The sequence below is a fragment of the Gobius niger genome, assembly GCF_951799975.1.
Source record: "Gobius niger genome assembly, chromosome: 13".
NCBI classification, from domain to species: domain Eukaryota; kingdom Metazoa; phylum Chordata; class Actinopteri; order Gobiiformes; family Gobiidae; genus Gobius; species Gobius niger.
In genome coordinates this window covers 19,036,169-19,051,845 of record NC_136864.1, presented here as the reverse complement: position 1 = coordinate 19,051,845, position 15,677 = coordinate 19,036,169, and the positions used below count along the sequence as shown (strand labels likewise).

The 15,677-nt window shown below is 40.6% G+C and overlaps 1 protein-coding gene across 1 annotated transcript; it reads left to right on the top strand.

Annotated features, from left to right (window-relative positions):
• Window positions 1-12,803: 12,803 nt before the first annotated feature.
• Window positions 12,804-14,278, top strand: LOC306972433 (lysophosphatidic acid receptor 4). Its single transcript, XM_079569032.1, has 2 exons — window positions 12,804-12,882; window positions 13,374-14,278. The coding sequence occupies exon 2, from the start codon at window positions 13,385-13,387 to the stop codon at window positions 14,234-14,236; it is 852 nt and encodes a 283-aa protein (XP_079425158.1). The 5' UTR covers window positions 12,804-12,882; window positions 13,374-13,384; the 3' UTR covers window positions 14,237-14,278.
• Window positions 14,279-15,677: the final 1,399 nt, after the last annotated feature.

Below are 15,677 nucleotides of genomic sequence, written 5' to 3'. Positions count from 1 at the left end.
TCACACTGGCTACAATACCATAATCATAACAGGTTATGTCAGTTTCGCCTAATTGGTTACATAAGCTGCAAGTAAAACTAGCAATTACTAGTAATGCAGACTTCATCCTGTTCAAAACAAGAAACCTCTTTACTCCCCTAGTAAGAAATACATTTTCAATTGTTGATGTTTGATATTAGCAAAGTTCTCTCCGCAACACATATTTTCCATATCCAGTGGTTATTAGGCCTATTACTTAGTGCACCGTGACTACCCCAAATAGAACTTTGTCAAATCATCCATTGAACATTACCTAATCAACAATCACTTTCTATTGTTGTGCATCCTTCCTCTCCAGATCATTGTGTTATCAGAAATCCCAAATTAGGATGAGGAAGAAGTCAGTGTCACGTACACAATGTGTTTGCTCATAATGGAATAGCAAAATGTTTCGATGTCTGAAAGTGCTTTGCCTCAGAGAGTGAACCACTTTGGAACGTACGACTTGGAATCATCCTTAAGAACACTAATCTTGCCCACAGCTGAAATAGCAGGAGGAGTTTAATTAGCAGGTCAGTTTAGTTCAGGGAAAGTCAGAGCAGGATAGACCAGTGGCTGCATCCCAATTTCATTTTGCACTTTTTCTTCATTTGCCCTCAGTCACATTCTATAGCTGGTCTCCTACAGTCCCTGTTTCCGAACACGCGTTTGGATTATATCATTTGACAATATGAGGTTATTCTTGGATCTTTAATCCCATATCTCTTGTTTTTGTTGTGTACTGCAGCGGGCCGGTTTTGCTGGTGAATAAGGAGATTTGGATTACGCGTGTTCTGGGGACAATGTGTGACTGTGATTGCCGATGGTGAGAGGTGGGTGGCTCGATGTGGTGTGAATGGGGAGAAGGAGAAGGTGTGTGCGTGTGGGGAGGGGAGTGTGGAGTTGGAGCGGCTGCCTTTTATGATGCAATGTTCTGGCAGCGATGTTATGAAACAGCGCCCAGGCAGAGATTACTCAAACTAGGTTAGTGGAGCAGCAGTGCACGGAGGCTACAGTCAGGCATTCTTTTTCCGCCCGCCTCCCACTTTTTTTAGACACACTTACAGTCTTTTGTTTTCTCTCTCTCCCACATGACTTTGGCTCGCACACATCTACTGTAGCTTTTCTAAATTTCATAGCTTAACTCAAAGGCTTTCCACCACAATTATTTCACGCACTTTCTCCACCTTTCTCTGTTCTATCCCCAGCATGACTTACAGAATTACAGTGCATGAATAAACATATTAAACCCATTGGGCTTCATAGTCTTAAGTTTCTTATGTGTTCCTATACTATACTGTGGCCCTTCCTCTCTCTCCCATAAAGCCCCTCTGTTCAGCGTCTCCCTTGACAACAGCACTGACACTTTGACCTCAGCTCTTACGTAACCGCAGTCGAGCCGAGCGGGACTGAGAGAAAAGAGCGCAGAGGAGGAGGTATGAGACTGGAGCAAGGCTTGTACATGGCAGACATTTTGTTTTTCCTCATCATAAAGTAAAAGGGGAAAAGGAAGAGCCCAAGAGGGGATTTTTCCTGTCTTTGGGTAGATGCCAATGACAGCATAACAGGATGAGGGTTGGGAGCAGATGGGGAGGCCAGGAGACTTGAGCATAAATGTTCGGATGTTTGGATCACAACTTCTGTGACCATAAGCAGTGCTGTCCAGTTTTATGAATTCATAAGTGCACTGTAAAAAGCATTACTATCGCAATCAATGCACTCAATTATTGCCGTACTCACATATTATTAGTTGGTACTGTGCATGTTCATGACAAGTGAAGTCAAGACAAGTACATGGGTAAATGTGGGGGATTGTAGCCATAGTCTAATAATAATAATAATAATAATAATAATAATAATACCTTAGTCTTATATAGTGCTATTCCTGACACATGCATTATTTATTTGTTCCTTGCTTCCATATTTAGCCACTGCTGCCCTTGGATAGACTGAAGGAAGCTAGGCTGCCAATCTGCGCCAATTTGCATCCAATCTGCGCCATCCGATCACCACCACTCACTCACACACTACATTAACTCAAGATTCCTGGTGTTCCCCATCCAAGTACCAACTTGGCCCTAACCTGCTTAGCTTCTGAGATCTAACCGGATTGGCCATAGCAAAGGATGTAAGACCAATAATTTCCATCCATTACCCTTTTACAAATTCATGCTCACAAAAGCATTCTCATTCATACATCAGTGTACTCAGACACAGGGTGGGTGAAGTTGAGACAGGGGCAAATGCTCGTAACACCAGGCGTAGCACAGCGGTTAGTGCTCGTGCCTCACAGTTACAAGGTCCCGGGTTCGATTCCCACCTTGACGGCGTCTTTCTGCGTGGAGTTTGCATGTTCTCCTCGTGTCTGCGTAGGTTTCCGCTTAAAACATGGACAAAAGGCCAGGATGAGATTGCGAGTGGGGGGATGATGGATGAAAATAAGCTCAAAGCTGCAATCAAGTGTGTTTACATGCATGTTTCCGCACTGTCCTGACCAAATGAACAAATACATAGAAAAAATAAAATAATGATGTAACTTATGAAGTTTGCAGCAGTTATTGTTTTGATTATTAGCGGATATTGCTAATACGGCCACCTTCCAACAGAAAATTTGAAAATCAATAATACATACACTTTGCAGGAATATAAGACTCAAACATGTCGGTAGTACTAAAATGCAGTTGGATTGAGGCATGTTATTGTCCAACCTTTAGTATTTTCAGTGCCTCGAAAGTTATATTTCTTTACTTTATTTTGTATGTATTTACAATCCATGTAAAATTGCCCTAGATTCCCTTTTAGCCCAATTTTCCCCCTCTTCCATATCAAAGTGAGACGCCAGCATCATTGACACTGTACAGTCCTCATCTGGACACATGCAGACAGGGCTTTGCTCATCACATTTGTGCAACGAGGACTGTTTACTTGTTCGGCACCTATTTGTTTTTCTGCCCATCTGCGTTTGTCACTGATTTTTCTCCAAATGTTGTTCAGCGTGTCCCATCGTCATGAACAGCACACGGTCCTCCTGACTCACATCAAAGCGGCTGCAGCCTTGTGACTCCCGCGGCAGATTGTAAAGGCCTGACATGAAAGGGCCTCTGTGGGGAAGAGGGAGAGACTGGAACTGATTGGCTGCACATGGTTTAATCTGTGCGCTTAGATACTGCGTTCACTTCTTCTTCTTGCATTTCTTCATCCCCTTGCATGCCATGTTACCAAAACACCCATTCATATCACCATACACTAAATTACTTTTAATAGCAGGCAGCATTTTTCTTGCTGTGCGGTGGTCCGTGGTTCCATCACTCACTCTGCTTTGAGATTATTTCAGATCCATCCACGGAGCGGCTAATCTCCTTGTTTTCTCTTGCACAGAGCGTGCGCTAATCCATGGCCCCCCCCTTCCCTGCCCGAGGCTTTTGTAATCCTGGTTTGGTGATCTCTGTTGCGTCACTAGGTCAGTGTGTCAGATGGACTCGAAACACCGTCCACTGTCACGATCCACTCGACCTCCTCCTTGGCTGTGCATCCCCTCACTGTTGGCTTTTCATACCTTTTGTAGCCATTCCTACTTGTTGAACTGTTTGTCTGGGCAGGCACATTGATCTTGTACATGTCATCTCTCATGACAATCTTTATTAAAGCCTCAAGGAAGTTATCAGAAGTGAATTGTGAGAAGCGTGTTGTGAAATACAGTACTATTAATTGACAAAATACCGACACTGGATCATATAGCTGTTAAGTGGTGCCACTTGATTTAAAAAGGTTGTAGGTTTGTAGGTTGTAGGTATCCATACAGTATGCAAGATACTTTGATTCCCTATATAATACTTTAGTATAATACACGGTATCAGGAATTGTGTGGTAACAACATGGTATGTGATAGTTTGGCATTTTTGTATGTTTTTATGATAATATACCAAACGGGGCCTATTCAATGTCTTCCTTTATTTCATGATAGTATGATTAATCAAACACCTAACCCAGTATCAACCAGGAAACATGGCTATTACTGGCATAACATGGAAATTGGGCAACAAAATCCCTCGATACCCCTAGAAACCAAGCTATATTTTCACCCAAGACCTATAGCCATATAATTACAATACGGTCGTATCGTGACAAAGTGCATGTGCATGTACCAGACCTACTGTATATGATGGATCTTTATTGACATATGGTATTGCATGTGAGTTGTGATTTATATTTACTACTGTCCAAATGGAAACCAGAAAGCATTAAACACCTGTCCATATACAGTACAGTGGGATGTATGGAAACACTCAAGGAGGAATGTAAAGAGACTGTTTCCTGCCTTTTTTGGACCTCTTCCATTGGAACATACACGATCCTCCTCGTTGGAATAGTGTGGGTCAAAAGAGATTCAGTGTTATGTATGCTACACTCTTAAGTAATTGTACTGCTATAGTTAAACTTGCTAAATATGTAATTAGGGTTTCATTATGTTTTCGCAGGAACAAAGAGAAATGACACCGAGGGGAAAAATTAGGAGTAGTCAAACTCCAAGTAGTACTACAGGAGAAAGCCCCTCACTTCTCAGGTACAGTAAAAGTGGGTTACAGGGAACAGGTGACAGGTCGGCAGCTTGTTACTGTTAAAATCAGTGAAGAATGCAGCTCAGGCTCACCTCCGCTGGCCTCCCCGGCGTCAGGCTCCATTATGTAAAGTCCCTACAAAATAGCAGATTATGTGAACTCAGGTTCAACCGGTTTGCGATGGCGAGACAAAGGTTTTCTCATTTTTGTCCAAAGAAACTGCACAGAAACTATCCTTCTTCACTCCTCCACTGTTAATGCTGCGCTTTGTTTTCCTATTCTGGAAACACATTGTAGAGCGGCCAAATATATCAAGAAAGAGTTGTGTTACTGTACAATGACTCGAGTAGAATAAATAGAGGAAAATGAGTACTGAGTTGCTGTTCGAGTGTAAAAGTCCGACTAGTGCTTTTGTAAGTAAGTAAGTAAGTAAGTAGGTAGGTAGGTAGGTAGGTAGGTAGGTAGGTAGGAAAGTAAGTAAAATCACAAAGTACTGTACAGACATAGAATTCAAAAGAATAATTGAGAAAGCATAATTGACCTTTATTTAACCAGGATAGTCCCACTGAGATTAAGAATCTCTTTTTCAGGGGAGTCCTGGCCCCAGAGGGGAATCTATTGTACATGTTTTTGGTGGTAGGGGAAACCGGAGTACCCGGAGGAAACCTACGCAGACACAGGGAGAACATGCAAACTCCACACAGAAAGGACCCCGTCTAGGTGGGAAAATGTGATATTTCCAAATAATATTAAAACTAGATAATGAAAATAGTTCAAAGTTCTTAACAGAAGGTACCTTAAGATTTAAAACCTTTCCTTCAGCCATTTATAGTCTTACTCTGGCGAGAGAGGTTACAATATTTACTCAAGTAAGGGAGCCAGTAGTAGTAGTAGTAGTTTGTTACATGCAGCCAGAGCCTGCATGTACCTGTTTATGTACACGTAATAAGAGAAAGTAGCAGCATTGATAATGACAAGCTTTTACATTTCACAAGATGAAAACCTGATGAAATTGGTATGGAAGTAGAACGAGAATAGAAATGTATGTGGTTACTAATAATTATTATATATACGTATATATTTTTTCATTCATCATTACTTACCAGTCATCATTCTATTTATGTACTTGTTATGTAAAAATATAATTAAAACAATATAATATTTTCTCCTTGCTGTCATTCCAATTTCCACTGCAATAATATTGGCTGTAATTGTTTCATTAATTATGTATGATTACCTTTTTTTTTCTCCATCTTTTCATCTCTTTTCCTTTTTCTGTCCATCTCCACACACCAGGGATTTCACATTTGTGCAAATCATTGTTATTTTCAACCATCATATTGCTAGTTTCACAAAATGTCATCTTCACACTTTCTTATTTGCTTAGGGGAGCCACATGTTTTGATTGCCTGTGCAGGCAATACTTTACATCTAGGCAAATGTCTCTTTGCACTACATACTGTAAATGCACCCTTTCCCACATGTTATATCTTGTGCACATTGTGGCTTATTCCAGTGTTTGTCCAGGCTTGTCTTGACCAGCACACTCAAGCTGACATCACCAACCCCACCCTTTAAACTTCTTTCTCTCGTCTCGTCTTTTATTTGTTGCCACTCAGGTTGATGTGCACACTTTATTCCTGTTTGAATAGAGGGCGTATTCTTTTACATCTTATACTATCCAAATAATCCGTATGACTTATTTGTATTGTGTTGTATGGTATTATTTAACACACCAGTTCACAAAGGATCATCTGTTTTGGCGTAAAAATATGATGCAAACACGAAATATGCCGTCGGTCCATGGGTCATGGCGTTGTCATGACAACAGTGCGGTGTTTATCTGAGGGTGAATCGGCGTGTATTGCCATGTGACCCACTTTTCAGCTCGTACATATGTGCAATTAGAAAAATAAGATGCTTACGTAAAAGAGGAAAGACTTGTCCCATCCTTCCGCGCATTTCACTCAATAACAAGTGCACAATTTCTGCTTCCTGCCGTGAGTCACATTTGGCCCCTTGACCTACATCTTTGGTTGCCGGTCTGTAGTCACCGCTGGACACCAGAACCTGCTCTTACATCACAGTGTGTAACATATTTTTTATATAAGGCATTACAAAATACCTAAATTGTTTACGGGAGCTCTGTTGTCATATATCACCTTTTAGATTCAGAAGACAAAACTCCAACAAGGCGGCACGGTGGTGCAGCGGTTAGCGCTCATGCTTCACAGCTAGAAGGTCCCGGGTTTGATTCCCACCTGGATGGAGCTTTTCCGTCTGGAGTTTGCATGTTCTCTGTGTAGGTTTCCTCCGGGTACTCCGGTTTCCCCTACCATTAAAAACATGTACAATAGGCCAGGATGAAAGAGAGTGTGCATGGGGGACGACGGAGGGAAATTAACATGCAATAACAATAACATGCACTGAATGACCAAATAAACCAATTAATAAATAAACCAAAAGCTGTCACACAGCCTTTTGTGGACATGCCATTTCCTTACTTGAAAGAAACTCTTATGACTCGATTCGGAACAGGCACTGAGATTGTGTAGCCCAAGTAGAAGAGATCCCTTTATGTTTATTTCCAAATGTGGGTTCATTCTGCTTTTGAATTGGATAATTGTCCTGCGAACCAAAACACACCCAAAAAAAGTCAACTTAAAATGCTGTTTGTTTGGGATTGACATTTAAGTTGTTATCAGTGACAACAATGTCTGATTTGAACATCTACCATTGGGGACGCAAGTTATGGTTATGAAATATTCATAATAAAGAAGAAGAAATTGTTGATAATCTATCTTTAAGTTGCTCAGAGATTAGGACTAAGATCAGCTGAAATTCCTCACCATGCTGTAATATCACACATTTTTATATTATATCCCAACAGACCGATATCGCACAAATTTCTTGCACCTCTCGTCTTCTCATCCGCTTCCTATGACGCGTTCTCACTTATCAGTTCTCCTGCTGTTGTTGAGGTAAAAATCTTGCAGGGAACTTCAGCATCCATAATACATTGTATTGGTTTGTGAGCTAGTTGATGCAGAGCCCTCTAGTGTTCATGGTGTAGCATAGCAGGCTCGACTTATGTAATTCACAGAGCCTGCTGTGGGTTCAGTGTTTGTATGGTTACTGGTTTGTAAGAGTCGGGCATATAAATAAAAGGCTGCTGTATGTAAGGGGTAATTAGAGGTTGTATTTGTTGTCAGTACTGTTCAAAAGTCTGGGGGACTTTTTAAAAAGTGACTGCAAGAGAGAAAGAAAGACAGGTGTGTCTGAAATGCACTGTTCTCATGCTTGTAATTCAATGGTAAATTCTTTCTGTTAAGCCACAAACTTTCTTGTTTCTTGTTTTAATAATTGCAGTTGATCTGAATATAAGTGAGAAGCCACAGATTGTAAATGGTTAGTGCTCTTCCCTCGCAGCAAAAAGGTCCCAGGTTCGAGTCTTGGATTCCCCCGTGAACGCAAAATATCTGCGCTCGGTGCTCCTAACCATGAACCTGCCATATGATCTAGAGATGGGCCCCTTCTCCTGACAGATACTGTATCCCCAGAGGCATTGAGGAAAGGGTCATATGCAAAGAACACATTTACCTACAAGGGACAATAAATGATAAGTTAACTCATGAGAAAATTAGAATCTAACTCGTGGTCTGGATACACAGTCTGGTCCTTCGTTGGGTCATTTAGCTTTTTTTGTGACAAGAATTATTCCGTCTTTATTGAAGTACTCTTATTTCACCGGCCTGCATTTTTGTCCCTCACAAAATCTTCTGCGCATTACTGTATATTGACACGGGACACTCATAAGCATTGTTTCTTTACTGTACAAAAGTCTGTTTCCAAAGCAAACAAACCCTGGGAAGGCGTGACACACTTTTCAGCTTGTGCCTCTCAACAAAGTGTACCACCACCGGCGCATATCCCTGCCATTATGCAACAAGAGGACATTATGTAATCCCCCACCAAAACGAGAAAAAAAAGCCTTTGCCCAAACATGACTCCAAGCTATCTCCTCATTATGCCCCCCAGATGGCAATGACTGGTTCACCAAGCTTTTTGTTGTTTGTTCATGGAAAATATGGTGTTTTGCAGAAGCTGAGAATGTCTGCATTGCGTCACAGCGGGAGAGAGCAGAGGGGGGAGAAATGGAGGAGAGAGGATAGCAGGGGCACCGCAAGGGGAGAGGGGTGTGTCTTCTCTGACCTACATTCAGACACCCCACCCCATCCCGTCTTCACGCACCCCACCCGCCCCAGCAGCATACTGACGTGTAAAGAGCACTTTGAACCGCAACTGCAGACATGGTAAGAAGTGAACCGGCAAGACCGAGCACATAGTACCCAAGCAGTACATAAAAGCTGTACAAAGCATGAAATAATAAATCTGTAATATCACACTGCTGTGTCATAATGAACTAAACAAACTCAAGCCCATGCTGAGCCTTCATAAATAATTATGCAATTTTAGCTGCGAATAAGATCCAAGTCAGCTGAAATGCTCTCATCCTGAGTTTCAGCCTTTATATATGTTTTTGCACGGCTTGAATCTTAGTTTGGTGTTTGCTTGGTCATTGGGACCCAAAGGCTGTACTGAGTTGTACTGTTATTGCAACATTTGCTGCTATAATCACATATTGCTTATTTCTCTATTGTGCAGCTTTACATTAGATCAGCTCAGACCTGGGAACTATGTGAGTGAAAACAGCAGCAGCCTGGAGGGATCTCACAAAAATTCAACAACAGACTGTGCAGAAACACTTAATCCTCTCATTTCCTGTGCTATATTACATTCTGCCCTTCATGCTGAGGACAACGTAGATGTAGTTTTTAATAAAGGGGGCTGGGAAAGCAACAAAAACACAAGCTGAGATTAGTAATAGGAATGGCCTACACTAATAGTGCTAAAGCGACATGGTTTTATGATGACGTATGATCTTTTTCCACCACGGAGCAGTAAAGGCTTTGTAATGAAACAGATCAGGAAGGAATATTTACAAAACTGTTTTCAGCGATTGCTGAATGTTGCATTAACAACATAACTAGTTACATGATTTTTTTTTGTGTCATTTAGTGCAGTAAAGATATACTTTGATGCACTTAAAAAAAACATCTTAATTAGATTGGACAGTTCAGAGTAAAAGGCTTGCACTAGTGTAATTCTTAAGCTTCACAAGGTTTTCAGGCATAGGTGATTTTGCAAGTCACGAGACGAATTTTGTCCCATGTTGGGAGTCTGAGTCGCCCCATAGTGGCCAAAGCGGTTGGTAGAGCGCCCACACTGCCTTTACCACTTGGCCATTGTGCAGCTCAATTGAGTCAGTGATTTTTATTCAATGTTTTTAAGATAATAACTGGTCTACAGGGGCATAGGTCTAAACCTGAATCACTGATGTTTTCGCTCCAAAACGCTATATGGAATGTCCAATGATGCAAAAGTTCTCCCCAGATGAACGTAATTACTCTTGCAGTCAGTCCGTTTCCAAGGATAGCTCAAAACAACAGATGTTAGCATTGTAATTTTCCTATTACTCAAAGTTCCACTTTACAGTGAGTGCCTGCACCCCTTGTATGTTCATCAAAAAACCTTGTGGGAGTGTATTCTTTTTATGTATTTCACGAGTTTGCAGTAATATATGTATGAGAGAGAGACTTACATATATTATTATACATTTTGCAAAGTGCAGTTCTAGGAACTGCAAAGATACTGCGCAAAACCCTCTCTCTCTCTCTCTCTCTCTCTCTCTAAGATAAGATAAGATAAACCTTTATTGATCTCACAAAGGAGAAATTCACTTGTTACAGTCGGCGTTCAAGAAGATCACTCAGAGTATATATATACTCTCTCTCTATATATATATATATAGAGAGAGAGACAGAGAGACAGAGAGAAAGAGAGAGAGAGAGACTTACATATATTATTATTATACATTTTGCAAAGTGCAGTTCTAGGAACTGCAAAGATACTGCGCAGAACCCTCAAGCTTCCAGGCCTCTGGTAGAGGACCCGAGCTTGGAGGAAAAAGAGACCGCCCGCGAAGGGTGAGGTAGAGTTTTCATTTTTTTTATACATATATAATTTTTTCCCCCTCATTAATCTACCCCCATAATGACGAAGCGAAGTATACTTTTTAGAATATTTATTGCAAATAAAACTGAAATATTCCATGTACATGAGTATATTGCTGTGATACTCAAAACTGTGCTCAGGGCCATCCTTTTTTGTAAATGTTTCACCTGTGGTAAATCAGAACCACCTCTTCCTAGAGCCGGCCGCCTGCCCAAACTGAGCAATCAGGAGAGAAGAGTCAGGGAGGTGACCAAGAACCTGATGGTCACTCTGACAGAGCTCCAGCGTTATTCTGAGGAAATGGGAGAACCTTACAAACGGACAATCTCTGCAGTGTAGTGGCCAAAATGTACCACCTGGCCTATAGGTGTCACTACTGGGTTAAGGGCGTGACCTCTGCCTATTTAAAGGGCGTAATCAGGCTGTGATGGGTTGGACCTGTGAGGAGAAACAGTCTTTTGACCGTGTTACATGAGGAAATAATGGACATTTTGCTGCACATATGAGTATTGGACTCATTTAGGAAGGAAACACGCGTCTGACACTTCTACCAAACTGATGCATCCTAGTGGCTTTGTGGCACAGGGCCAATGGCTTCTACATGCAGCATTCTACCATAAAGGCCTGATCAGTGGAAATGGATGCACCTGAGCCCAGTTTTGAGTGTCATAGCAATATACTTAAGTACATGTCAGAGTTTTATTTTAAATACTTTTGCTAAATATTCTAAAAAGTTTACATCACTATGTTATTAGTAGGGGTGTGAATACTTTCTGGATGCACATACTGTATATTGCTATGAGAAAGTTACTTTGCTCTCTTCACCTTCCGCAATTGTGGTTATGCAATAGCTGTTTCCTGCAAACCTTTTTCTGTTAAAGCCACATACTCAAAGGAAACCACAACTTTCAGTGACAGGTTTGTACCTGTAGGCTCTTTTCGATGTGGATGTGACACCAACACATTGTAAAGATATGCGATAGGCTGCAAATAATTTCTGTGTCTGCGTCATGACTCATTTGGGTAAACACATGAAGGGCTTCTGTCACAAACACATGAATCAGAGCTTGACAAACAACACGCAATTACTGAAAGACAAACAGTGAGACAAAACGGCCGATACAATGTTTCACCAGTCTTTTGCGCAAATGCACAAAGGGCAGACAGATGTAAAGACATCTTCTACACTTAATATTCTCAATACGTTGCACTTTTATTATTGCAAGATAGGTCAGGGATTCTTAAAATGTGTCATTGCAAGACAGCACCAAAAATACAAAGCCTAAAACTAAAATGCATGCTATCTTAAAATAGCGTAAAATAATTTCCCCTAAATTACTTCCATTTTAAGCTTTTTAAGTCTCGTTTATTGTCAAAACAAATGACTTTGGATTTTTTACTATGTTGTGATTTGAGTCAAGACTGAAAAGACAGGTCTGCGGAAATGAGTCCTCTCTGCAGAGTGGTTCAATGATTCGGCGCACCCTTCGAGATATGGGCGAGTACAGTTACCCGGAAACACATGGCACATCCCATTGGGAAAGACATAGGACACATTGGAGGGAGAATATCTCTCTGCTTGTGTGGAAATGCCTCGGGATCCCCCGGTAGGATAGGAAAGTCCCCCGGGTAGGATAGGAAGTCGATAGGAAAGGGCATCTCTGCTCAGACTGCAGCCTCCTCAAAAGAAGATGGATAGATACTGCGTTGAAATGGTTAGTAATACAAATATAGTTTACAAATATTGCATTTTTTCTAATACTTTGCAGGTCTAATCACTACCATACACACAGTGCTATTGAACCAAGCCTGTGTAATAGCATTAGGTAGTTTAAGACCCACTGGCCTCAACAGCTTAAGACATTTATTATTTCCCCTTGTGCTTTGGCAAAGTTTTGGCCTTCCTCAGTTATCCTGTTGACACGGAGAGTATATAGAAATGACCCCCATTGTCTTTTATAAACACTGTAAATTGATAAGAACATTTCTTCAAAAAGTGCTCTATAAGAATTGTTAATACTTGTACATGCAAGATCCATTGTGAGAGTTGTGAGGGTAGCGAGAGTTTCAGAGGAACTATTGACTGGGGTATCTGCTGATTTAGAACGTTGTTGTGACGTTAACCAAACAGACGGAAGTAGACCAGTGTATAATGCAGACCACAGTCTCTATTTGAATAAGAGTGAAACACTGTCATTCAGACCACAGCAGGGTTCGGAGAACAGTTATGGTAAGACTAAGTTTTGTTTGCTTCATTTTAGTTTTTATATTTTACATTTATTTTTTATTTTATGAACTTGTATGAGTATTCAAAATCTATATACTGTATGTCCCATTTTCAAGAGGCCCGCAAACACAGATGGACAACGTGAATGATGCACATGGGGTTAAGTGATTACATTTTTTTAGATTGTATTCTTTATTTATACAAGTGGTCTCTTGATATTCATCGTCTCATTCACAAGAGAGACATTGTAGACAACATAAACAATCATTGAATTAAAATAATACTTAAAAACAAGAGCATACTCCTTTATAAGAAATTTAAACTGTTGAAGGGTCAAAAGACTATCCACTCACAAAATCTTCTGTGCCTCATTCCAAACATTTGGTGCAAAGCAGCTAATTGCAGTTAAAGAAACAAAACAATTATGTGTGATGAGAAAATCCTGGTTAACTTTAAGTTTATTGCAAATAATAACACGTTGTCATTTTGAGCAGACAATTGCACCATGTGCAAAAACAACACCACCCTTGAGTGTGACCCGGAAATTCTGCAGGGAGTGGGTTACACTCTGCTCTTCATCATGGGCCTCCTGATCAACATTGCTGCCTTTTGCGCTTTCATCTCCAGACGGCACTCCTGGACAGACACCCACATCTACATGTTCAACCTGGTCCTGGCCGACTCCATCCTCATCCTCTTCCTCCCGTTCAGGATCTATGACGACTTTCGGTGCCTGCCCATCAATAAGCTGTGCACGTTCCTTTTCATGACACATTACCTGAACATGTATGTAGGCATTCTGACCACGGCGGCCGTCAGTGTGCACCGCTACTTGGCTGTGAGCTTCCCCATGCGCATCAGGGCTTGGAGGAGGAAGAAAGGGACTGCCGTTGTAGTTTGTCTGCTCATCTGGGGGCTCCTGCTGACTTTTTGTGTGATATTCAAAGAGAAGAACTATCCGGATAAACTCTGTGCTTGTTATGAAAGACACTCTAAGAGTCCACTCGATTTAAAACTTGTTCTTCTGCTCATTATTCTCGGCTACATTCTTCCTCTATTGATACTAGTGTTTTGTTCAAGCCAGATCATCTATATTTTACTCAAACACAATGATACATCAGAGGAAAAGAAAGGCATCATTGGAATAGTGACTGCAAACCTGGTTGTCTTTGTGGTTTGTTACACTCCTATAAATATTGCCTACATAGTCAACAACATAGTGGTGCCCAGGGACTCGCAGTATAGTATATGTGCGGACGATTATCTTAAGGTTTCGGAGTGGATCGCCTCTTCAAACTGTTGCTTTGATTCAATCAGCTATTACTTTCTTCTGAAACATTTTTACTCTCAACGGTAAATTACATTATGTTGATTTAGGACATTTTAAAGATGTAAAGTTGATGAACTGTGAAGTATTTTAGATGTTTTTGATCAAATGGTATACAGCTACATCGGGTTTAGAAATCCTTCACACATCATTTTATTACTCTACTTTATCATGTATCAGACTGTTTATTTATCAGATCATATAAGTAAACATTTTATTATTATACTCTATAATCATTTATTACTTTAGTAACTAAAATGTTTTGAACTTTCATGTGAAAGATATGATTCAATGTATTTCTTTATATAAGAATCATAAGTAAAACAACGTTATATTTGTGTAGGCTCTCTCCAGGAACATGTTTCACTTCAACTTTAACTGAAGCTTCTTGCTCTTGAGGTCAATATGCTAGAGCTAGAGGCCTATTTAAACTCTGGCCACTTAACTCCGATAGATTGAAGCAAAAACGTCCTCAACTCAATCAGTCCATTCGATGATATTTATGTTAATATGGTATAAATCATGATATTTACATCTCCACTATGATAATATGGTATAAATCTAAGGATACAGAGATTGAAAGCAAGGGTCCGCACATCAGTGAAAGCTCCCAATGTTTTTGTGATATGTATATGTGACGTGTCAGGCCTCATGCCCTTCATCAGACAAGACAATTTATATAAATCTAAGGATAAACAGAAGCCTATGAAAGGTTTCCGAATGCAAATGTTCTTCTCTGAAACAAATAGCCATTTGTTATGTTGCTTACTATAATCCTGCATTAAGTAATTGAAAATAAATAAAGTGTCAGCTCTGCCTATTGTTTTACTTTCTTTCTCTTACAGTGTGTCTCAATCCTGCTGCCACAACGTGTGTTATTTTGAAATCTGAGTCGGATAGTGACTTGTAAATATAGACTGTCAACCTTTATCTGACCTCTCTGCTCTGTGTGAGATGTTCAAAGCACTAAATCAAAGCAGTCAGCTAAAGGCCATCCTGATTTTAACTCCGGTTCAAACAGTGGTCTGGCTTTAGGCTCAGACGGTGTCGAGCAGCCAATGCCCACAGACCCCCGCGGGACATCTGACCGTCTGAGGCCAAGTGGACCAGAGCCAGTGTGCTACTCCCTCTAGTGGCGAGGATATGAATGGTTTTGTATCTGCTGCGGTAGTAGGCTACATGGGGGCTGGTAAAGGAGTGCTCATATACACTAAAAAAATGTTACCAGTCTAAACATTAGTATTGCAACTTCATAATCGTAATACTATGATATACTACTTACTCTTACCTTGATTTCCATCCTGGCCAAGCCAATACCTGCAGTTTGGAAGTTATACTACCATGCTGCTAATAGGGAGAATTAGATAAAGGCCTATTCAATGTAGAAACGGGTTTTAATTAAAAGTTGTGTACTTTACTAGTAGTAATAGCCCTTTACCCCTTATGGATCCAGATTTTCAGTACCAATGTA